Source organism: Somniosus microcephalus, chromosome 2, assembly GCF_052327205.1.
Source record: "Somniosus microcephalus isolate GS21.2 chromosome 2, FLI_Smic_1.0, whole genome shotgun sequence".
In the NCBI taxonomy this organism is placed as follows: Eukaryota; Metazoa; Chordata; class Chondrichthyes; order Squaliformes; family Somniosidae; genus Somniosus; species Somniosus microcephalus.
Window position 1 is genome coordinate 365,298,872 of NC_140988.1, and position 25,509 is coordinate 365,324,380.

The 25,509-nt window shown below is 46.2% G+C and overlaps 1 protein-coding gene across 1 annotated transcript in view; it reads left to right on the plus strand.

The window, feature by feature from the left end:
- The first annotated feature begins 4,649 nt into the window (after window positions 1–4,649).
- Window positions 4,650–25,509, plus strand: part of LOC147123739 (5-hydroxytryptamine receptor 7-like) — a 39,064-nt gene continuing 18,204 nt past the window's right edge. Inside the window, exon 1 of the mRNA XM_085975605.1 lies at window positions 4,650–5,853. Within this exon, the coding sequence (XP_085831731.1) occupies window positions 5,369–5,853 (485 nt within the window). The 5' untranslated portion in view covers window positions 4,650–5,368. The remainder of the gene's footprint in view (window positions 5,854–25,509) is intronic.

Consider the following 25,509-nt stretch of genomic DNA (forward strand, 5'->3'; position numbering starts at 1 on the left):
AAGATCTCCAGCTGCTTCATCAATGACATTTTCCCTGACACAAGGTCAGGATTGGTGTTGCTAGTTGCTGATTGTACAGTGGTCTGATTCATTCACAACTCCATCGATAATGAAGCATCCTGTTGCTGCCAACAGCAGGACCTGGATAACGTCCAGTCTCGGATTCACAAGTAGCGGGTAACATTTACTCCACAATAGTGCCAGGTAATGACTATAACTAACAAGGAAAGGCCCAACCACTTCCGCCAACATTCAATGACACCACCGTTGCCAACTCCCTCACTGTCAACATCTTGGATGTTACCATTGACCAGGGGCTTAACTGGACCAGCATAATCAGCTCTGTGGCTACAGGGCAGAGGCTGGATATTCTGCAATCAGCGACTCACCTCCTGACCCCTCAGTACTTCAACTACAAGGCTCACTGGGGGTGTGATGGATTTGTCAACACTCAGCTGGATGGGTTCAGCTGCACCAACACTAAAGAAGCTCAACACCCTGCCTCTAAACTCAACATCCACCCCCTCCGCCTCTGGTGGACTGTGGCTGCAGTATGTACTATATACCAGATGTATTATAATAACTTCCCAAGCTTCTTCGGCAGCACCTCAGCCTCCCCCCAACCCCCCAACCTCTACTATCAAGGACATGAATACCTCTATGGGGACGCCACCACCTGCAGGTTCCCCTCCAGGTCACATACCATCTTGACTTGGACATATTCTGCTGGTCCCCCTGTTGCTGGGTCAATGCCCTGGAATTCCCTACCTAGCACTTTCATGGGAGCATCATCAGCACAAGGAGTGCAGGCTGAAAGAAAAGCAGAAAATGCTGGAAACCCTCAGCAGGTCAGGCAGCATCTGTGGAGAGAGAAACAGAGTTAACATTTCAGGTCGGTGACCTTTCGTCTGAGTTTTTTGTTGTGTTGTATTATGTGGCCCAATTCTGGTTGCAACGTGAAAAGAAAACCAACCACACATTTAATACATGATTGAAGGAGTTTTGGAAAATCCCTATTGTTAATCGCTGCCTAAACTTGGTGGCATTGCCTCTGGTTGGAGAATGAGGACTTCCTTCCTGTATAAAGTCAATGCCGTGCAGATTAAGATGTAAGATGGTACATGAGCAGTGGTGTACATTCAAGGAGATATTTCACAACTTTCAAGAAAAATATATTCCACTGAGGAAAAAGGGGTGTAAAAGAAAAGACAGCCATCCGTGGCTAAGTAAAGTAATAAAGGATAGTATCCGACTGAAAACAAGGACATATAAAGGAGCCAAATCTAGTGGGAGGATAGAAGATTGAGAAGCATTTAAAAGCCAGCAAAGAATAACTAAAAGATTAATTAAGAAAGGGAAGATAGATTATGAAAGTAAACTAGCAAAAAATATAAAAACAGATAGCAAGAGTTTCTACAGTTATATAAAAAGAAAAAGGGTGGCTAAAGTGAATGTTGGTCCCTTAGAGGACGAGACCAGGAAATTAGTGGTGGGGAACATGGAGATGGCAAAAACGCTGAACAAATATTTTGTATCAGTCTTTACAGTAGAGGACACTAAAATATACCAACACTGGACAAACAGGGGGCTATGGGGGGGAGGAGCTAAACACAATTAAAATCACTAAGGAGGTGGTACTCGATAAGATAATGGGACTAAAGGCGGATAAATCCCCTGGACCTGATGGCTTACATCCTAGGGTCTTGAGAGAAGTAGTGGTAGGGATTGCGGATGCATTGGAGGTAATTTTCCAAAACTCCCTGGATTCAGGAAAGGAAAGGTTCCAGCAGATTGGAAAACTGCTAATGTAATGCCCTTATTTAAAAAGGGAGGTAGACAAAAGGCTGGAAACTATAGACCAGTTAGCCTAACATCTGTGGTTGGTAAAATGTTGGAGTCCATTATTAAGGAAGCAGTAACAGGACATTTGGATAAGCATAATTTAATCGGACAGAGTCAGCATGGTTTTATGAAGGGGAAGTCATATTTGACAAATTTGCTCGAATTCTTTGAGGACGTAAAAAACAGGGTGGATAAAGGGGAACCAGTGGATATGGTGTATCTGGACTTCCAAAAGGCATTTGACAAGGTGACACACAAAAGATTACTGCACAAGATAAAAAATCACGGGATTGGGGGTAATATACTGGCATGGGTGGAAGATTGGCTATCTAACAGAAAACAGAGAGTTGGGATAAATGGTTCATTCTCGGGTTGGCAATCAGTAACTAGTGGTGTTCCGCAGGGGTCAGTGCTGGGACCCCAACTCTTTACAATCTATATTAACGATTTGGAGGAAGGGACCAAGTGCAACATATCCAAGTTTGCTGACGATACAAAGAGGGGAGGGAAAGCAGTGAGTGAGGAGGACATAAAAAACCTGCAAAAGGACATAGACAGGCTAAGTGAGTGGGCAGAAATTTGGCAGATGGAATATAATGTTGGAAAGTGTGAGGTTATGCACTTTGGCAGAAAAAATCAAAGAGCAAGTTATTATCTAAATGGAGAGAAACTGCAAAGTGCTACAGTACAAAGGGATCTGGGGGTCCTGGTGCATGAAACAAAGAAGGTTAGTATGCAGGTACAGCAGGTGATCAGGAAGGCCAATGGAATCTTGGCTTTTATTGCAAGGGGGATGGAGTATAAAAGCAGGGAAGTCTTGCTTCAGTTATACAGGGTACTGGTGAGGCCACACTTGGAATACTGCGTACAGTTTTGGTTTCCATATTTAAGAAAAGATATACTTGCTCTCGAGGCAGTTCAGAGAAGGTTCACTCGGTTGATTCCGGAGATGAGGGGGTTGACTTATGAGGATAGGTTGAGTAGGTTGGGCCTCTACTCATTGGAATTCAGAAGAATGAGAGGCGATCTTATCGAAACATATAAGATTGTGAGGGGGCTTGATCGGGTGGATGCGGTGAGGATGTTTCCACTGATGGGTGAGACTAGAACTAGGGGGCATAATCTTAGAATAAGGGGCTGCCCTTTCAAAACTGAGATGAGGAGAAACTTCTTCACTCAGAGTGTAGTAAATCTTTGGAATTTGCTACTTCAGAGAGCTGTGGAAGCTGCAACATTAAATAAATTTAAAACGGAGATAGACAGTTTCCTAGCTGATAAGGGAATTAGGGGTTACGGGGAGCGGGCAGGGAAGTGGACGTGAGTCTAGGTTCGGATCAGCCATGATCCTATTGAATGGTGGAGCAGGCCCGAGGGGCCGTATGGCCTACTCCTGCTCCTACTTCTTATGTTCTTATGACTCGCAGGTAGTTGGACAGACTTCAAGTCAAGTCCCAAATGGATTAATCCCAACGCCTCTTACTTGTGTCCAACTATCAGTGTCGACCAGTGTCAGCCTTGGCTCAGTTGGTATCACCCTTGCCTCTGAGTCAGAAGGTTGTGGGTTCCAGTCCCACTCCAGACACTTGAGCACATAAAGCTAGGCTGACACTCCAGTGCAGTGCTGAGGGAGTGCGGCACTGTCGGAGGTGCTGTCTTTCGGATGAGACGTTAAACCGAGGCCTCATCTGCCCTCTCAGGTGGATGTAAACAGATCCCATGGCACTATTTCGAAGAAGAGCAGGGGAGTTATCCCCCTGGCCAATATTCATCCCTCAACCAACATAACAAAAAAACAGATTATCTGGTGATTATCACATTGCAGTTTGTGGGAGCTTGCTGTGCGCAAATTGGCTGCTGAGTTTCCCACATTACAACAGTAACTACACTTTAAAAAACACTTCATTGGCTGTAAAGCGCTCTGAGACATCCGGTGGTCGTGAAAAAGGCGCTATATAAATGCAAGCCTTTCTTTCGTTATCCTCTGGTCTCTAAGTCATCCCCAGCTACCAGGTGTCCAGTCACAGATGGAGCAAGCCATCCCCTGAACTGCTGCTGGCTTCAAAGAGCGTATTGGGACCGAGACACCAGCTTGTTCAAATTATTTCCCCCAGCGGGAAAAGGACCAGAGGCAATTTGAAGTTTTGAAGATATCGGGGTGTTGAGTTGCGAGGAGGGCAGTGAGACCTGACCGAGACTGAGGGTGAAGTAACTCAAGCTGGGGAACAATAGTTCACAAAGCACTCAAGCCAGCGGCCGTTTATCGGGCGTTGAACCATTCTGCCGGAAAAGTAGACCCGATCATTACTGACATTTCGGTCGGAGCTGATTGCTTGGGTGAAACATGCGCATTTCATACTCGTTTAAAAATAGACAGTAATAAAAAAAAGGCATTTTACGAGTTGCACCGACAGTGACGAGGATATATATTTTGCAAAAAGGGTTATTGGATGGTTAAACATTTTGCTGTGCAGAAATCTATTTTTTTTTTAAAGTATTTTTAACTCATATCAACTCCTACACGGCTTGCCGGGTTAATGGTTTATTTTTTGCTCAAGCTTATTCATGATGGGTCTGTGAGCACATTAACAGATTGTTGGCCCCTGGCTTTATTTATTATATAAATATATAAGAGGGTCCCACTCCCTCCCTTCTCTGAATCTCTCCGTGCTGTTATCTTAAAGGGAGAGCAGCGTTAACAGTTTCCTCGCTGGGCGCCGAATTTACCACCTCCCCGCCACATTCCTCCAACCCCTTCTCGAAGTAGGTGGTTGCCTCGAGAGATGTAACATTTCATCTTATAAAGCGGAGCGGAATCAAGGCATTCTCTGGGTCTGCTTTAAGCAAGATTAAGGAGAAACACAACCCTCACTGAACCTTTCTCTCTCTCTCTCTCTCTCGTGTTGTTATGACGTTTGAGTGAATCCAGCGAGTTTCGTTTAGTTCAAAAGTGATGGGAGTCATAAAAATGGGAAGCGTTTGAGTTGAAAGCTGCCCACGAGCTTTGTCTGTCGAGCCAATTGATTGCCTTCCCTTCTTGGGATTTTGCATTTCAGCTGTGGTCTTGAGTGGATGCTTAAGCAATTGGTGATCGGACACCCCCAGGAGGCGGCTGCTATCTGTCATATAGACAGGTTCTGGCAGAACGGCGGGTCCTGCACAAGCCATGGAGTTTTATAGAGATGTATTTTTTTGGGGGGGATTTAGAAAAACTCTGATGAACTAAGATCTGGCAACATCACTGATTCTGGACTTCAAGCAAACTCCCCCCCGCCACCCCACCGGATCTGCATGATTTGATTTGGGATCTCAGTGAGGAATCGCTTGGGATTTTCTACCAGGGAGAGGGACACACCGGGAAGCATTGAGTCTTCATCAAGGCAAATGAGAAGAAATGGGAAGAATGTGGAATTGGTCCCTGCTTAACTGAGTCCTAAGTGGCGAGCCCCCCACAACCCCCGGAGTCCTGGGATACTTTCTGAATGGACCTGTTCGGCATCGTTGCTTCCAGCCCGCAGAGCGATCCAGGATGGTGCTGCACACCGACCCCATCCTGCTCCGTTACCGCTCCCTGAACAACGCCGAGACCCTGCGCCACTGGCAGGAGGTGGCCCTGTCGCCCTTCACCGCCGAGGTCCCCTACCCCACCCTGGCCGCCAACACCAGCAACTCCACCGACTGCGGGGAGGAGATCCTGCTCTACGGCGAGGTGGAGAAAGTTATCATCGGGATCGTGCTCTCCGTCATCACCCTGTGGACCATGGCCGGCAACTCCCTGGTCATCATCTCGGTCTGCATCGTCAAGAAGCTCCGGCAGCCCTCCAACTACCTGGTGGTGTCCCTGGCTGCCGCCGACCTCTCGGTGGCCGTGGCCGTCATGCCCTTTGTCATCATCACCGACTTGGTGGGGGGAGAGTGGCTCTTTGGCAAAGTTTTCTGTAACGTCTTCATCGCCATGGATGTAATGTGCTGCACGGCTTCTATAATGACCTTGTGTGTGATCAGCGTGGACAGGTGAGTTTCTCTTGCTGTCTCCTAACATAGAAACATAGAAGATAGGAGCAGGAGTAGGCCATTCGGCCCCTCGAGCCTGCTCCGCCATTCAATGCGATCATGGCTGATCATCCAAATTCAGTACCCTGTCCCTGCCTTCTCCCCATATCCATTGATCCCTTTAGCCTTAAGAAATATATCCAACACCTTCTTGAATATATTTAATGAATTGGCCTCAACTGCCTTCTGTGGTAGAGAATTCCACAGGTTCACCACTCTCTGGGTGAAGAAATTCCTCCTAATTTCTGTCCTAAATGGTCTACCCCTTATCCTTAGATTGTGACCCCTGGTTCTGGATTCCCCGACCATCAAGAACATACACACACACACATATATGTATATAGCACTGGTCTTGACCAGTCACACAGCAATCCCAAACCTTAAGGAATGCCAGCCTAGCGGGCAGACTGGCTACACTGATTGCTACCAACTTGCACTTATTTGTACCTTTTAACACAGCAAAATGATCGTATGAGGAGAGATTGGGTTGATTGGGCTTATACTCGCTGGAGTTTAAAAGAATGAGAGGGGATCTCATCGAAACTTATAAAATTCTAACAGGACTAGACAGACTAGATGCAGGAAGGATGTTCCCGATGGCAGGGGAGTCCAGAACCAGGGGTCACAGTCTAAAGATAAGTGGCAAGCCATTTAGGACAGAGATGAGGAGGGATTTCTTCACCCAGAGAGTGGTGAACCTGTGGAATTATCTACCACAGAAGGCAGTGGAGGCCAATTCATTAAATATATTCAAGAAGGAGTTGGATATATTTCTTAAGGCTAAAGGGATCAAGGGATATGGGGAGAAGGCAGGGACAGGGTGCCATAAATCTCATCATCGAGAAACTACCTATGAAATAACACTGGACGGCCAGCTGGTGGCGCCGTCCAAGGAGTATAAATACTCGGGCGTGGGCCCAGCTTGCCCAGGGACATTTTGTAAGACAAGGAACTAGTGAAGTACAACTAGACTTCCATGTTCTGAAACAAGTTGATTAAAGCCTTGCTTTATACTCAAACCAAGTGCGTAGTGAGTTTTATTACATCACAGGGTACTGAATTTGGATGATCAGCCATGATCTCGTTGAATGGCGAAGCGGGCTCGAGGGGCCGAATGGCCTACTCCTGCTCCTATCTTCTATGTTTCTATGTTTCTATGTTTCTATCCCATTGCTTTTGTGTCAGACCCGAGCTGGAGGAGCAAGAGTTAAAGACGCTGACCAAAGATGTGGTCAGTGATTTGGTTCCAAGGAGATGGGGTGAGCCGCAGGAAGGCGAAAGGGCGAGGGGGAATGCTCGCTATAAGACGTATGTCCCCCCGCTCCCTCCATAGAGTGAATAGCTCTGCCTGATTGTTACTGCTTCAAGTGCAATGCTCACTGAAGTCTCCAGCAGCAACCTGCACCAAACTCAAACGAAAGCAGCTCCTGTGTTCATTTGCTGGCATACTCCATACCGGCTTATGAGGGTGGGAAAGGGTGCAAAGGATTGGGTGGAAATTATCTCTATGATAAATCCTATATATATACTCTGTGTATATTATTTTTAGGTATGCTGAGAGTGGGAACACTGACTTCAAACAGAAAGAAACCATCTTTGATAGCTGAATATCTCACTTTCAGTTTTATCATCAATAAAACACTGGGAATCTTAGAGGTAAAACAAGGATGATTGTTGGAATGTGGACTGGGCTACGTGAAATCAGGGATTTGCTCCTTGTCCTCCACTGTGATCTTTCCAAGACTTCTTGTGAGCCCAGGGACCATCAGGGTGAAACTCGTGAAGTATTTTGTTGTAGCTGTTTCCTGCTGCTCTCTGTTGCTATGACAGTAAACACTGTATAATAAAGCACACTTCCTGTAAATGTCACACTTACCGTTTCAAATCTGCTTTTTTTTTAAGGTGTTAGCCCTGGCTCAGTGGGTAGAACTCTCACCTCTGAGTCAAAAGGTTCTGGGGTCAAGTCCCACTCCAGAGACTTGAGCACATAATCCAGGCTGACACTTCAGCGCAGTACTGAGGGAGTGCCGCACTGTCTGAGGTGCCATCTTTTGGATGAGACATTAAAGAAGGGCCCATCTGCCCTCTCGGGTGCCGTTTTCCCTGGTGTCCTGGCCAATATTTATCCTTCAACCAACATCATTAAAAACACATTATCTGGCCAATATCTCATTGCTGTTTGTGGGAGCTTGCTGTGCGCAAATTGGCTGCCATGTTTTTCTACATTACAACAGTGACTACACTTCAAAAGTGTGAAGCATTTTGGGACATCCCGTGGTAGTGAAAGGCACTATATAAATGCAAGTCTTCATTTTACTTGTGAATTTGCCCTGTTATACTTTCCTTGCCACATTTTATTGATTTGGCTCAAGTACATCAGTGGCCCTGATAGTGATGTAATGTTATAACTCACACGTACTATCTTTATAAAACCATGTATATTCTGTGTCGGTCTGTCTGTCTGTTGTGGACACTAGGACAATTTAAATTTTCAAGACTGAGATGGGTAGATTTATGTTAGGTAAGGATTTCAAAGGATATGGAACAGAGGCAGATAAATGGTGTGAGGTATGGATCAGCCATGACCTCACTGAATGGCCTACTCCTGTTTCTCTGCTCCAGGTCTGTATCGCTCAGCTCAACACCAGGCGGTGCATTCACCAACTGAGCCATTTTGGGGGAAGTTTACAGTGACAATTTTTGATGTGACTTATGTTATTAAGTGTTCACATGGCTAAAAGAAAATCGTATCATAGAATCATACCGCACAAAGGTAGGCCTATCATGTTTGGGCTGGCTCTTTGAAAGAGTTAGCACAGACGGGGAAAGGGCGGGGGAGTGGGACTAGCTGAAGTGCTCTTGCAGAGAGCCGGCATGGTCTCGACGGGCCAAATGGCTTCCTTCTGTGCTGTAACCATTCTATGATTCTATGATCCAGTTAGTCCCACACCCCTGCTCTTTCCCCATAGCCCTGCAATTTTTTCAAGTATATATTCAATTCCCTTTTGAAAGTTACGATTGAATCTGCTTCCAGGCAGTGAATTCCAGATCACAACAACTCACTGATAATTTTTCTCCTCATCTCCCCTCTGGTTCTTTTGCCAATTTTCTTAAACCTGTGTCCTCTGGTTACTGAACCTCCTGCCAGTGGAAACAATCAAAAAACCCTCATGATTTTGAACACCTCTATTAAATTTCCCCTTAACCTTCTCTGCTGTAAGGAGAACTGTCCCAGTTTCTCGGGTCTCTCCGCATTACTGAAGTTCCTCATCCTTGGTATCATTCTGGTAAATCTTATACGTAACAATATCTCTTTTGAAGGGGAAGTTTTGCAATTGATACACGGGTTAAAGTCAAATAGTTATAAAGAGCTGTGGTTATCTTAGACTATTAATTTTGTCAATTGTTTAAATCGTTTTCTTTAAACAGTAAGCTGTAGGAATGGAGGTTCCTATCGAAAAGACTGAGTTCGACTCAGGCAATTAAAACAATGAACTTTAATGGAACAAAACAGGTTTTAACTAGAAACTGCTGGAATACATCAACTACAGGTCTGCTCTCCTTGAGGGCCCCATGAGGACTAATCTCCTGGTCAGAAGACTGACGTCATGACGTCATCACGTTCTTCCCACCATTGGGGCATCACGTGACTAACGGCAAGACGTCATCACGTTGAAACTGAGCTGTAAAGGTAACTAGACATTGTACAGTCAAACAGTGTAATTAAAGGTACAGGCACAGACAGTAACTACATTGCTGTTAAAGGAATTATGTACAACCGCTCTGAGTCCTTTGGTGGCTCCGCCACATGCGCCCCCCCAGAATTGTCTTTAACAGAAAAAGTAAGACGAGGAGGAGGTCTGACAAGTCTGTTCGATCGACTTCGATATTCTGGTAGAGGAAGTTGATGACCGGTGGTCGAGTTGTCAGCTGGTTGTGGTTGAGCAGGCGTGGCGAGCGCGGTCGAGTTGGCGGGTGGCTTTGGTTGATCTGGTGCGGCGGCTGCCGGCGGTCGGCAATGTTTGGGTGGTTGAGCGACTACGACAGGGTGGTCCAGGTCCAGGTAAGCCGGCTTCAATCAGTCCACCGAGATGTAATCCAGCTTTCCTCCGACGTCGACTGAAAAGGATTTGTCGCCTGGTTCGATGACGCGGAAAGGACCAGTGTAAGGGGGCTTGAGCGGATCCCGGTGAGCGTCATGGCAGATGAATACATACTCCGCATTCTTCAGTCCCGGTGGCACGTGGGAGTTCTGCAAACCGTGATTTGATGTAGGCACCGGAGCGAAGCATCTGGCCGCTTCCTGGTGGCTAACGAGTTGCTGGGACGCAGACCATGGCTCTGTGGGAGAAGGGAGGAAATCCCCGGTACTCGGAGCAGCTGGCCATAGACGAGTTCAGCTGAGGACGATTGCAGGTCTTCTTTGGGCGTCGTACGAAGACCCAAAAGGACCCATGGAAGTCTGTTCACCCATCCTGCACCTTGAAGACTGGCCCGAAGAGGAGCTTTAAGTGACCTGTGGAATTGCTCGCAAAGGCCGTTCGCCTGTGGATGATAGGTGGTGGTGCGATGAAGTTTGGTGCCGAGCCCCTGAGCTAGAGCGTTCCAAAGCTCCGAGGAAAATTGTGGCCCGCGGTCAGAAGAGATGTCCGCCGGTACCCCGAAACGGGTAACCCAGCAGGAGATGCAAGCTCTAGCGACGTCTGCCGAAGTGGTGGAAACCAAAGGAATTGCCTCTGGCCACCTAGTGGTGCGGTCCACCACGGTGAGGAGATAAGTGTAACCCTGAGAAGGCGGAAGCGGCCCCACAAGGTCCACATGCACGTGATCGAAATGACGCTCCGGAACAGCGAACGCAACCACTGGAGCTTTAACATGACGCTGGACTTTGGCCTTCTGGCAGACGACGCAGGTATTAGCCCAGTCACGGACATTGAGGTGCATACCATTCCAGACGAACTTCGCCGACATAAGCCATTGTGAAGCCTTCATCCCAGGGTGCGACAACCCGTGTATGGCATCAAACACCTTCCGGCGCCATGCGGCTGGCACGATAGGTCGTGGAAAACCCATGGAGACGTCGCAAAGGAGCGTGGCGCCTGCGGCCTGGAAAGTGACGTTGGTCGCTTGGAAGCTAGAGGGAACGGTTCTATATGATTGGACCTCAGAGTCCGAGGCCTGATCTGCAGCTATGAGGGCATAATCGATCCCCAGGTGCACTGCATGGACCGTCGCATGGGAGAGGCAATCCGCCACCAGGTTGTCCTTACCAGACACATGTTGAATGTCCGTGGTAAATTCGGAAATGAACATCAAGTGATGTTGTTGACGAGCGGACCACGGTTCGGCAGTCTTGGCCATGGCAAACATAAGAGGTTTGTGGTCGACAAAATCCGTGACGGGACACCCGTCCAATAAGAACCGAAAATGGCGAATGGCAAGGAAAAGGGCCAGTAGCTCCCAATTGAAGGTGCTGTATTTTTTCTCATTTTTCCGTAGTTGACGGCTGAAAAATGCCAGCGGCTGCCACGTGCCGTTGACCCACTGTTCCTGCACTGCACCGATGGCGTAGTCTGACGCGTCGGTGGTAAGGGCGATGGTGGCACCTGGAAGTGGGTGCACCAGCATGGTTGCATTGGCCAAAGCGCTCTTGGTGTTGCCGAACGCCTGGACCATCTCGGCTGTCCAGCTGATTGGATCCTTACCGGACTTGCCCTTGAGGGCCCCGAACAAGGGTTGCATAAGCTGAGCTGCCTTAGGGACAAAACAGTGGTAGAAGTTGATCATCCCCAGGAACTCCTGCAAGGCCTTGACTGTCGGCGGCCGCGGGAAAGAGGTAACCACTTCCACCTTCGCCATTAAGGGGACGGCGCCGTCTGATGTTATGTGGTGTCCCAAGAAATCGATCTGCTGCAGGCTGAACTGGCACTTGGCCGGGTTGATGATTAAACCATGCTGGCTGAGGTGCGTAAAGAGGGAACGCAAATGGGAGATGTGCTCCTCCTTGCTGGCACTGGCGATGAGAATGTCGTCAAGGTAGACGAAGATGAAGCGTAGGTCTCGAAGAACAGAGTCCATTAAATTCTGGAACACCTGTGCTGCGTTCTTTAAGCCAAACGGCATCCGCAGGAACTCAAAGAGGCCAAAAGGGGTGATGACTGCGGTTTTCGGGACGTCTTGCGGGTGCACGGGAACCTGGTGATATCCACGGACGAGGTCGACTTTAGAGAAGATAGAATTTCTCGCCAAATGGGCCGAGAAATCCTGGATATGCGGAATCGGGTACCGATTCGGAGTGGTGGCGTCGTTCAGGCGTCGGTAGTCACCGCATGGCCGCCAGCCGCCGCCCGGTTTCGGCACAATGTGGAGAGGCGAGGACCAGGGACTACTGGATCGCCGAATGGTCCCGAGCCGCTCCATCGTGTCGAACTCGGCCTTCGCAGCCGCGAGCTTGCCGGGTTCGAGCCTTCTAGCTCGTGCATAAACCGGGGAGCCAGTGGTGGTGATATGATGTTCAACACCATGCTTCATTGCCGCAGAGGAGAAAGTGGGCCTTGTCAGCTCCAGAAACTCCCCGAGGAGCCGAGTGAACTCATCCGGAGGAGGGAAAGCGCAAGCAATAGAGTGCGACACGGAGGTACCGTGGTAGCATGGAATCGAGTGGAAGGTGGCCGCATTGATCAGCCGGCGGTGCCGGACATCGACGAGGAGGCTGTTGGCACACAGAAAATCCGCCCCTAGGATGGCCGTGATGAATTCCCAAAAGAAACGCTGACCTCCGAAACAGACTTCGACCCGCCGCTTTTGGAAAGTTTGAATTGCTGCGCCATTAACCGCTACAAGGGAAAAACCGAGGTTCCCGGTCTGCATGTCGAGCTTCGACGCAGGTAGAATGCTAGACTGCGCCCCGGTGACAGAAAGAAAACGTCGGCCTGATAGGGAATCGGTGATATAAAGGAGTTTCCCCGTAGATCCGACGGCCATCGCCACCGCGGAGCGCCCGTTAGACCCGGTCCTCCTTCGCCAGGGACGCCGCAGGTGCTTTGTTGGTTTTTTTGGGGGCGAAAAACTGCAGGGGGAACGGCAGCATCGTGCTTTCGTGCCAAAGCGGGTGTGGTAGGAGCACCAGCCCGCTGTAGGAGGAGCTGGAACCACGTCTGTGGGGGATGGGCGCCTCGTGGCCGCGCAGCACTGCTGGGTCACCGTGAAAATCTTATCGGCTTCGGCAGCAAGCTCGGTGCAGTCTGTAATGTTGGATCTGGCCAGGGCAGCCTGAACCTGTTCAGGCATTTGATAGAGGAAAAGCTCCCGGAAGAGGAAGCATTCTGGTTCAGCACCCAAGAGCGTGAGCATTTGGCTCATGAGCTCGGACGGTTTGGAGTCCCCGAGGCCGGGCAGCGTGATGAGCCGGCGAGCGCGCTCCGACTTTGAGAGCCCGAAAACCTGAAGCAACCGCGCCTTAATCGCATCATACTTGCTGTCGGTAGGAGGACTACCGAGGAGGCTGATGATCCATGAGGCAGTAGCGCTGTCGAGGGCGGAGACCACATAATAATAACGGGTCTGATCCGCGACGATGTTCCTAATGGCGAACTGGGCTTCAGCCTGGATAAACCAGGCGTCTGGTTGTTGCTCCCAGAACTGTGGCAGTTTCAGCGTGACGGCGTTCGTGTCCATGATGAATCTTCCATGAAAATTGTTCGTAGAATTCGGGGTCGCCAATGTAGGAACGGAGGTTCCTATCGAAAAGACTGAGTTCGACTCAGGCAATTAAAACAATGAACTTTAATGGAACAAAACAGGTTTTAACTAGAAACTGCTGGAATACATCAACTACAGGTCTGCTCTCCTTGAGGGCTCCACGAGGACTAATCTCCTGGTCAGAAGACTGACGTCATGACGTCATCACGTTCTTCCCGCCATTGGGGCATCACGTGACTAACGGCATGACATCATCACGTTGAAACCGCGCTGTAAAGGTAACTAGACATTGTACAGTCAAACAGTGTAATTAAAGGTACAGGCACAGACAGTAACTACATTGCTGTTAAAGGAATTATGTACAACCGCTCTGAGTCCTTTGGTGGCTCCGCCACAAAGCAATCTTTAACCAATAATGACTGCGGGTGTGGTAGGGTCCTGGATTAGCACAATCCTACCATGGTCCAATTGTGAAATCAAATTCAATACATATCTGCTCATTTGTGACTTGGCAGCAGAAAATAGTCATAAAGCCTGTTGTTATGATATAAACCTAACTAGTTCACTGTTGCTATTTCAACGAGGGGAAACTTGCCACCCCCTCCCTGGTCTGCCTACACGTGACTCCAGTCCCACACTATGTGGTTGACTTTTATTGCCCTCAGGACATCTAGGGATGGGCAACGACTGCTGCCTTGCCAGTGTTGCCCACATTCCATGAGCAAATGAACAACAAAAAAAGTATTGTTGATGACATCTTCTAGAAAACTGTCTGAGTTGAGTTAAGAACATGAGAAATAAGCCTTACTGCTCCTCAAGCCTGCTCCGCCATTCAATAAGATCATAGCTGATCTTCGACCTCAACTCCACTTTCCTGACCGAGCCCCATATCTCTCGCTTCCATTAGAGTCCAAAAACCTATCGATCTCAGCCTTGAATATACTCAATGACTCAGCCACCACAGTCCTCTGGGGTAGAGAATTCCAATGATTCACCACCCTCTGAGTGAAGAAATGTCTCCACATCTCAGTCCTAAATGGCCGACCCCCTTATCCTGAGACTATGCCCCCTAGTTCTAGACTCTCCAGCCAGGGGGAAACAGCCTCTCAGCAGCTACCCTGTCAGAAACTTATATGTTTCAATGAGATCACCTCTCATTCTTCTAAACTCCAGAGAGTATAGGCCCAATCTACGCAATCTCTCAAATGGAGTTGCTGCCCATGTCAGATAGCTGCATTCAATTCAGTTCATACAGTCATTCGACCTGGGTTCTATGTCACCTTTCATTTACTTCCTTTAAATGTCACACTTGCTTCCAGTGAATTTGCCCTGCTGCACTTTCCTAGCCATCCTTTATTAAATAGCTCAAGTAAATCAGTGGCTCTGATATTGTAGTCTGTTAGAGGACATAACACTTCTATAAAAGTTATATGTTATAAAGTATATCTGACTCACCATGAGCAATGGATATATATGTATGTATATGTATATAGCCAGAAAAAGAGGGCATAATATTAAAATTAGAGTTAGGCCATTTTGGAGTGAAACCAGGAAGCAGTTTTTGACACAAAGGGTTGTGGAAATCAGGAACTCTCTCCCACAAAAGGCCGTGGATGCTGGGGGTCGATAGAAACTTTCAGCACATTTGAATCGTGTGGTTTAGCTTAGCCCCGTCACATTGCAGTCCTCAGTAACTCCTGTGAGCCAGTTTTCTCAATGGCATCATCTGATTTTTTACTTAATGGGCTCGAATTTCCAAGCCCCGTGGAGGCGAGTTTGGAGGCGGGAGTGGGGGGAAAGTTGCAGAATCGGGGGGCACGAAGCCTTCCCGCCCCCAACCCGCCTCCGTGTCCGTTTCCCAGGAGGCGGGTACCCGACCTGTGCTGGGAGCCGCCTCCCCGAGGCGGGAAGGGGATTAGTGCCAATTAACTGCCTGTTAAGAGGTAGTTAACAGGCAGTTTTTGGCCTAATCCCTATTTCTAGCCCTGAAGTGTGGGCTGCCCGATGGCTCCAAGCCACGCCAAGTTAGCGAGGCGGACCGTCGGGCTGAAGGGCTTGGAGGGTTCGAGATATCCGGTGTTCAGGTGAGTGATGGGTGCATGAGTGCAGAGGTAAGTGTGTTTGGTGTGTGTAAAGAGTTTAAATAAGTTTTACTTACCTTTACTTACTAATGCAGGCTTCCTTCCTTCAGGTCTCGGGAGTCCCTCATCTCACCGGTAGAAAGCAGAATGGTCGCGAGCTGTCAAAAGTTGCAACATTCAGCTTTCTGTTCTGGAGAGATTTCTAACTGAGTCTGTGGAGAAGGACTCAAGTTAGAAGTCAGATTGTCAGTGTTTGACAGCTTCACAGAGCTGTCAAACGCTGACATTTCATCTGTCTAAAGCTCTTGACAGATGAAATGTCAATCCCTGACGTCACCTGTAACCGGGTGTCCCTTAAGTGGCCTGCTGAGCCTGCTGGGCGGGCTCAACAAGGTCAATCAAGGGAAAATTGCGTGGGTTGGCCACAAATTGATGGAGGCGGGACTACAACCCAAAAAGTGGGAGTCCCGCCTCCATCACGTCCCCATTGACAAAATTCAGCCCATAGTATTTTTTTCCCAGGCACAGTTGATAAACTTTATGTGTAACAGAATCACACAAGCCAGAAGATCCAGGATGGCCTCCGCACTCCCTTCCCAGGGTGGGGAAAAATCTGTCACTCCTGATCACTCCCTGGAGGCTGCTGCTGGAAAGTGTAGGAGCATGGGGATTGAGAGAGAACTCGGTTGGGATGCCCTCTAATGCTGGACAGCTTGCTGCTATTCTCAGTTCACATATGACCAATTGGCTGAGACCCTTTAGGGTTACTGGAAGCTGTAGAGTGCACCTCCTCCCCACTCCCCCCCCCACCCCAAGCCTCCCTTGCCACAAAGACTCAGCATGGGGAGCAAATGGGAAAATAGAAAAAATAAAAATAAAAACAAATTTAAAAATGCTGGTTAATAAGAATAGTAATACAATTTCCTTTAAGATGCTCCTTAAAACCCAACTCTTTGACCAAGCTTTTGGTCACCTGTCCTAGTTATCTTGAAGGGATAATTACTAGTCCTAGCCCTTTTTGGGCTACCTCAAATCAGGCATATTCCCCAGACGTTCACCTTCAACTAAAGTTAAAGATAGCCGAATTCTATAAGACGCTTAATTGGGTGTAAAGGTTCAGACTATCTCTCCCTAAAGGAAAGGAATGACATGAAGATATTACCGTCCTCTGGATAGCAGTTTTATACTGTCTTGGATGGAGAACTGGTTGGCAAACAGGAAGCAAAGAGCTGGAATAAACAGGTCTTTTTCCGAGTGGCAGGCAGTGTCTAGTGGGGTACCGCAGGGATCGATGCTAGGACCCCAGCTATTTGCAATATATATAAATGAACTAGATGAGGGAACTAGATGACACAAAGCTGGGTGGGCATGTGTGCTGTGAGGAGGTTGCAGAGAAACTCCAGTATGATTTGTACAGGTTGGGTGATTGGGCAGATGCATGGCAAATGCAGTATAATGTGGATAAATGCGAGGTTATCCACTTTGGTGGCAAAAACAGGAAGACAGATTATTATCTGAACGGCAATAGATTGGGAAAAGGGGAAGTGCAATGAGACCTGGGTGTCCTTGTGCACCAGTTGCTGAAGGTAAGCATGCAGGTGCAGCAGACGGTTAAGAAGGCAAATGGTATGTTGGCCTTCATAGCGAGAGGATTCGAGTACAGGAGCAAGGATGTATTGCTGCAGTTGTACAGGGCCTTTGTGAGACCACACCTTGAGCATTGTGTGCAGTTTTGGTCACCTTATCTGAAGAAGGATGTTCTTGCCATGGAGAGAGTGCAGCGAAGATTCACCAGACTGATACCTGGGATGGCAGGAATGACGTATGAGGAGAGATTGGGTCAATTAGGCTTATATTCGCTAGAGTTTAGAAGAATGAGAGGGGATCTCATTGAAACTTATAAAATTCTAACAGGACTAGACAGACTAGATGCAGGAAGGATGTTCCCAATGGCGGGAAGTCCAGAACCAGGGGTCACAGTCTAAGGATAAGGGGTAAGCCATTTAGAACTGAGATGAGGAGGAATTTCTTCACCCAGAGAGTGGTGAACCTGTGGAATTCTCTACCACACAAGGCAGTTGAGGCCAATTCAATAAATATATTCAAGAAGGAGTTAGATATATTTCTTAAGGCTAAAGGGATCAAGGGATATGGGGAGAAAGCAGGGACAGGGTACTGAATTTGGATGATCAGCCATGATCTCATTAAATGTCAGAACAGGCTCGAGGGGCCGAATGGCCTACTCCTGCTCCTATCTTCTATGTTTCTATGTTTCTATATTTAATAAGTTTAACTAGACTGTAACCTTCCGGATATTTTGAGGGTCCGAAATACCCCCCAGAATTCTGCAACTCCTCACAAAAGAGTGTACAGAAATTGAGTTTGTGAGATTGATACAGAAATACTACTTGAGACAATTCTAAAAATAAATAGATTTATTTAAGAGCCGACATGCAGTTAACAGCTTATGAGTCAATCGCAACATTAACAGTTCAAAAACAAATAGCTTACATTTCTTATCCTCAGAGATTCTTATTCTCAAATCTTAACTTCGTACATTTTTACATTTCTTATTATTCTAATCCAGAATATCCACCAAAATCAAATATCTTGATTACCCGAGACTCAGAGTTGTAGGCTTACAGAGTGGATCTGAAGCCGAGAATCGCTTGCCCCTTCCCAGTGACTTCTGATTGTCTATCTGAAAAAGCTCTATTTGTATACCTTTTTTAGTGGTTTATCCTTTGAAGTTTTCTGCTGATGTAAGCTAATTGTCTCTAGTCATTTTTTCTGTTGACTTCTTTCTGATCTTACTGCCAAATCAACTGTGAGCTTGCAGACTTATGTCTGTTGTTTAGGTGTTTCAAAACTTATCATAAAAAAAATATGACAGTAGTATTTATTTGATGTTATTCTTATCGAAGGCCTTCCATTCAACTCTTAATATTGGCTTAACTGGCTATTAGCAGATGTTGTGACTCCTATGTGTTCCAAGTTCAACATTAACACAATGTAATTGCTTGGTGCATCTATTGAAGTCATATCTTCAAAGTGTTCTGTTGATATCTTATTTACAACATGTAAATTAAAGACACTTCAACTAGGGTGCTTGTTTTCCTAGCCATCTTAGTTGGTTGTATTAAGAATTATGTCTCCTGTCTTTCAAGTTTAACATAAAATCTATTTGACCAGCAGGTGTTTCTGTTACTTGATGTCATCTTTTCAAAGGCAAATGCCTCTTTTAATGTTTCTGTGTTTCTGTTCAACATGTTAATTTATAACACTTTATACTTGGGTCATTCCATTGTGTTGGTTCCAAACCTCAGACTCTCTGGAAGCAACAAACTGCTATTTCAATAGGGCCATTGTTTTAGTATTTTTAACCAATTCCCATTTCAAAAGCTTGTATGTTAACACTTCATCTTATCTCAGAAGTCTGTATTGAAACAGCTTGTGTCACCGAGGCTTTCCAGATTTTTAAACCCAATATATCATGTATTAATAAAATCAGAATTCTGTTCATATGATGGTGTATTTTTCTGAAATATGGCTTACTCCTTCACACCCCCTTCTTGACCAAAAAATGAGCTGGAACATCTAGACAGAGTTTGGTCAATATTCCTCATGAGGTTACAATAGCATATTAATTTCACGTGCTACATGAAAATTCCTTTGAAGTCATCCTGGGACAATGTTTTGCCTTATTTTAAATTGTACACAATTTAAAAGGATGATAAGTACCTAGTCATGCAATAAGCGAAACAACATGTACTTAGAATGTCCATTCGGCAGATGTATGTTCCGTAGAGATGAGTTATTCATACAAGTCAAGGAGACGTCAGTTGAAACTAGTTGAAGCTTGACACGCTGTTCCTTCGATCCGATGTGCGTACAGATGCGTGTTGTCATAAAGGCCTTGCCAGGCACTCAGTTGATTCCTTCTTTATCCGTGGTGTCTTCCTCCTTCACTGAAGTAACTCTTTGATCTTTCCTTGTTTTGGTTGTTGCTTTTCGCAAATCCAATTCCTGAGGCGTTGCCAGGCAACGTGTGGAGGAGCTGGTGACACCGTCTGACTGACTGTCGCATCAGTAATTCGATCGCATCCATTTCCTGTGCCGTGCTCCAAGCTGGGTCTTGAAAGATAGTGTACGACTGCACCTTGTATTGTTCCTCCTTTTCGGTATCCCACAGGACATCTTTTGATATTATCTATGGAGACAGTTTTAAGAATATGCTTGCCATTCGGCTGGCTAATATGTATTTGAACTGTTCTTTCGTAAATAACAGAATGTATTTGAACAGTTTTTCCACTTCAGACAAACCTGGTTTTTGCTCGAACTTCTTTTCCTGTACCCATTCTCCTACTATGGGTTGCCACACTTTATTTGTCAAATTTTTCTGCCTATTTGCTTCCCTTATCCTCTGATCAATTCGATGAATCTCCTTTGTTACTTTTTTTTTCTAACTGTCGCTGTCGGGCCAAGGACTCGGAGAGTGTAGAGGCAATAAAAGAACCATGGGTAAGCGGTGTATACATCTCAACCCCATACATCAGATAATATGGAGTTTTTTAGGGGATACTGTCCCTGATGCAGATGTGGGCACATTATTAAGTGATAGCCCTACCTCCGGAATGATGGCGGTCCACTTATTCCCCCTGATTCTCAACAGTTTGACCAATAGCTTTATTCCTTCCTGATTTTTACGTTCCACCAGCCCCACTGATTGCGGATGACGTGGCGCGCTGTGCTCTAACCCAACCCCTCTTTGTTCGCAGTAGTCTTTGAAGACCTTAGATACAAAGGCTCCGCCTTTATCGGAGTGTAAGATTTTGGTTGCACCAGCCACAGTAATTATATCAGAAATAGCCCTGGCGAGTGCGTTTTCCGAAACAGTTTTTGTGGGGACCAGCCAGCAGAAGGAAGTGCATCCATCTACACAAATGAGAACATGTCTATATCCCAAAGATGGGGAAAGTGGTCCAATAAAGTCAATAAAGAATTTACCCATTGGCTCATCAGCTTTCACAGGAGCCAATGGTGGTGGCTTAATTAGTGATGACTTATTGGTTAAATAGCATAGCTCACAATTTGCCACGTATGTTTTACAGACTTTAAGCATGCCTGGCCACCAATATAAGGGGGTCAATTTGCAGAATGTTGTTCTGGCGCCACAATGTGCTTGACTTATGCCCTCATGAGCTTTTTTTTTACAAGCTGTTCTCATTTGTGTCTCGGGGGTACCTCTCGGTTTCCTTTGGGCAACTTAACTAGTACAATACCCGTAGGGGTTTGACTAGTAATTATCCCTTCAATCTCCTTATGTTGCTCAGTGCCAATATATCTGATGACGCTCCTTGGGATGTTTTACTACGTTAAAGGTGCTATATAAATGCAAGTATGTTATTTTTGTTGAACAGGATATTTAGTAAAGATAGACAGTAAACCTTGATTTGAAAAACGGGGGAGGGTAATCACTACAGGCGGGAACAGTAGATGAGCATTCACGATATCCAGTGCTTAAGCATTCTAGGTGGAATCTGCTGTCTCTTTCCCTCCCCTCTCTGGTCCCTGCACCCTCCTCTGGTATGCTTCCTTCTCTCACCAGCTGGGATCACCCAGAGCCAATCTGACGTGGAAATGCCTGATTGTTTTAGCTCTGTGACGAACATTTGTTCTTTATTTTTAACTGATGCCAACTCGCACTATTAACAAACCCATTAACTTAAGTGAACCATGCATACATTCTCCTGATAGTAAATGCGGGAGATAATATGGCTGGGTCACTAAGAAGATTGGAATTTAATTGAGGAATTCACAAGATGTCAGGAATGGTGAAGTTTTGTTCAGGTGAACTCAATTAAATGGCAGTGTTATTGCTGACTGCAAACAGCAATTTTCTTCTTTTAATTAGTTTCAATAAATGCAAATAATGCGAATTAAAACTGCAAATTAAAATTGGCGCTAATATCATGGGGAGTAAAAGATTGAGATTGATTATTGAATTTGAGATTAGAATGCAAACAGGAACTAAAGTCCATTCCACTTTCTCCACCAGCTTTTCCACTAATGTTCTCCTTTCCTCTCCTATAGACACTGACCCGTACCTCAGTATGTTTCCACAGGCACTGGCTATTCTGTGGTGGTTTTGCCCAATTGGCCATTCTTCATGCGTCTAGACAGGCCATTCGATTGGAGAAGGGGGGAAGAAGACCTCCTAGCTGGAGAGTCTAGAACCAGGGGTCACAGTCTCAGAATAAGGGGCCAGCTATTTAGGACTGAGATGAGGAGACATTTCTTCACTCAGAGGGTTGTGAATCTTTGGAATTCTCTACCCCAGAGGGCTGTGGTTGCTGAGTCGTTGAGTATATTCAAGACAGAGATCGATAGATAGATTTTTGGTCTCTAGGGGAATCAACGGATATTGGAATAGGGTGAAAAAGTGGAGTTGAGGTAGAAGATCAGCCATGATCATATTGAATGGCGGAGAGGGCTCAAGGGGATCTTTGGCGTACTCCTCCTCCTACTTCTTATGTTCTTATGAGATATCATTGCTGAGGCAGATTCTCCCCTTACCCAACATTCATAATGGTCCAGAAATTCGGGTCGGGGACTTCCTGCGGGTGTAAGCCCCCGACCTGCACTTACCTTGCGCGCCGGCAGTTGAGCTGTAGGGCCCCGTGGAATTCTGCTCCGGGGCCTGGCCCAGCTGCCGGCGCGCAGTGCTTGCGTGTCCCAGGGGCGTAGTTACTGCAATGCGTCCCCTGGGATCACGTGAGCCATGGGCAGCCAATCGGAGGAGGGAAAAGCCTATTCATAAGATTGACATGAAGACCTGTCAAAACTTATAAATACTACGGGCCCAAAATAGCAGTAAACCTTCAAATAATTTTTTTACATCACACTTTCTAAATAAACTATAAATGACATTAAATAACTATTTTAAACAATAATTTAAATTTTTGAAAAATATAATTTTATTTTATAACGGGGCTAAAAATAAACTTACCTTGCTTTAAAGTATTTAAAAATAATAAACCTGTGGGAAAAATGTTTTAATTTTAATTAATTGACCACTTACCTTGCAAAAAGCAGGCCTTACGCCTGCTTTTTAAATGTGTAAATCCTGCAGGCTTACCCTCCCGGGAAAACCTGTAAAAACAACCTAAGTTCAAAGCACACGCGCAGCCTCCCCTGCGCGCGCGTTCGACCTCTGAACCTCTTCGTTCAGAGGATCGGAAGTGCCGGTTTCCCGCGCATGCGCAGTGCATGCAGGAAAACGGCAATTCCATTCGGCCTACGGGTGAGTACCCCGTGCGTACTCACCCGGGGAGAGTCGAATTTCTGGGCCATTATTGCACTTTCCAGCAATCAATGGTAACTGGGAACCTTGGCTGATGTGTTGGCCCCTCTCCTTAGTCCAGTGACACTAAGGTCCACTGGAGAGTCCTACCACTGTCTTCCAGAGTTCTTCTAAAATAGCACCGACCTTCAAGTTAAGTTCTTTATACCTCAGTTCATTATGGGGCCGTGCCTTGACCAATTGAACCATCAGCAGAGACTGGTTTCATTCATTACTGCATGGCCAGGCTTCATGTTGTTAAGTTAAGAATCAGCCCATTTGTTTTTTTTCAGGTAATAATAGAAATGATGTCATTGTTCATTCTCATCAAGGATAGGGATGCAAATGTTGATTATTGGAACACTTTTGGTAGATAGTGTCAGCATCAAGTACTCCCACGTAGGCATACATGAGTTCTATACAATGGAAAAGGTCCTACTGTGCCCCAGTAATGCTTCTAATCCCAGCATCAGAAGAATAACTCTTAATGCTGCAGTCTGACATTTCCACTATGAAAACATTAATTTAATGTGCCCTTGCTGGGCTGCCCTTTCAGTGTCAATTAGTTCAGAATTATTGACTTCTTTTTGAACCTGGCAGAAAGAGGAGGCTTGCAGCCAATCAGTCTGGCTGGGTTCAGTCCCTGGTTCCAGAGTCTAAAAGAAAATATCATCACCCAGAGTGTCACCCATTGTGCCAGGTCTGTATCCCATTGTTCGCTTTTGAATCTGGAACGTGTCAGTTTGCCTTCTGATATCCTCAGCCAAGTCGGCATTCAGTGCACTAGATGGCAGCATATTCCTTAATGTATCGTGTGCATATTTGAAGAAGCTCTTAAATCAATTGAGTTGATGCTTTCCTTAATTTAGAATCAACCTTCCAGTTTTGAATGAATTTCTCTGCATTCAGCCTTTCAATTGTTCCCTTTCTTATGTAATCATTGCTGCAGTTTTTAGTCGCAATAAGAATTTCCTTACATCTCTTGTTAGATATTGGCCCAGAAATTCGGGTCGGGGGCTTCCCGCGTTCGCAAGCCCCTGACCTGCACTTACCTAGCGCAACGGCTGTTGAGCTGTGGGCCCGCGTGGGATTCCGATCCTGGGCTTCCTCCAACTGCCGGCGCGCAGTGCTTGTGTATCCCAGGGGCGCAGTTAGTTTGATGTGTCCCCTGGGATCACGTGGGCCATGGAGAGCCAATGGTAGCAGGGAATGCTTCATTCATAAGTTTGACAGGAAGAGCTGTCAAATCTATAAATACTATAAGCCCCAAAACATTACTAAAACTTCAAATAAATTTGAAAAAAATCACATTTTTAAAATAACTATAAATTACATGAAATAACTATTTTAAACAATAATTTAAATTTTTGAAAAAATTAATTACATTTTCTAACAGGGCTAAAAATAAACATCTTTCTTTAAAGTATTTAAAAATAATAAACCTGTGGATAAAATGTTTTAATTTTAATTAATTCACCACTTACCTTGTTAAAAGCAGGCCTTGTGCCTGCTTTTTAAAAGTGTAACTGTTGGAGACTTACCCTCCCGGAGAAACCTGGAAAAAAAACGTAAGTTCGATGCGCACGCGCTGCCTCTCCGGCGCACGCGTTCTACCTCTGAACTCCTTCTTTCAAGGGAACAGAAGTGCCGGTTTCCCGTGCATGCGCAGTGCATGCACGAAACTGGCACTTTCGTTGGGCCTACGGGTGAGTACCCCGTGTGTACTCACACGTGGGGACCCGAATTTCTGGGCCATTGTCATTCAGTTTGCAGTGACTATTTATGCATATAATTCTTTGAATTCTATCTGCTTAAAATCTATCCTCCCAAATTCAAATCAACTGCCAACTGCACTCACAAGGCCCTCTATGAAGTGAGTAGTCGATATTATGAATGACAGGACCTAGCCCTTGGGGACTCTGATGATTACAGTTGCCGAATTGGAACAACTGTTTTTCGTAAGTGCCCCCGGCTTCCTTTGTTTTTTCAACCTCCAGAAGGCATTGTCTCTCGCTCGGAGCTGTTTAGCCTGTCTGATGCTCACTCCAAGCGGCCAGTCTTCAGGCGTCAGTGTTGCCATGTTATTTGACGTATGTTGGCCTTCGTAGTGAGAGGATTCGAGCACAAGAACAAGGATGTCTTGCTGCAGTTGTACAGGGCCTTGGTGAGACTACACCTTGAGTATTGTGTGCAGTTTTGGTCACCTTATCTGTGGAAGGATGTTCTTGCCATGGAGGGAGTGCAGCGAAGATTCACCAGACTGATACCTGGGATGGCAGGAATGACGTATGAGGAGAGTTTGGGTCGATTGGGCTTATACTCGCTGGAGTTTAGAAGAATGAGAGGGGATCTCATTGAAAGTTATAAAATTTTAACAGGACTAGACAGACTAGATACAGGAAGGATGTTCCCAATGGCGGGGGAGTCCAGAACCAGGGGTCACAGTCTAAGGATAAGGGGTAAGCCATTTAGGACAGAGATGAGGAGGAATTT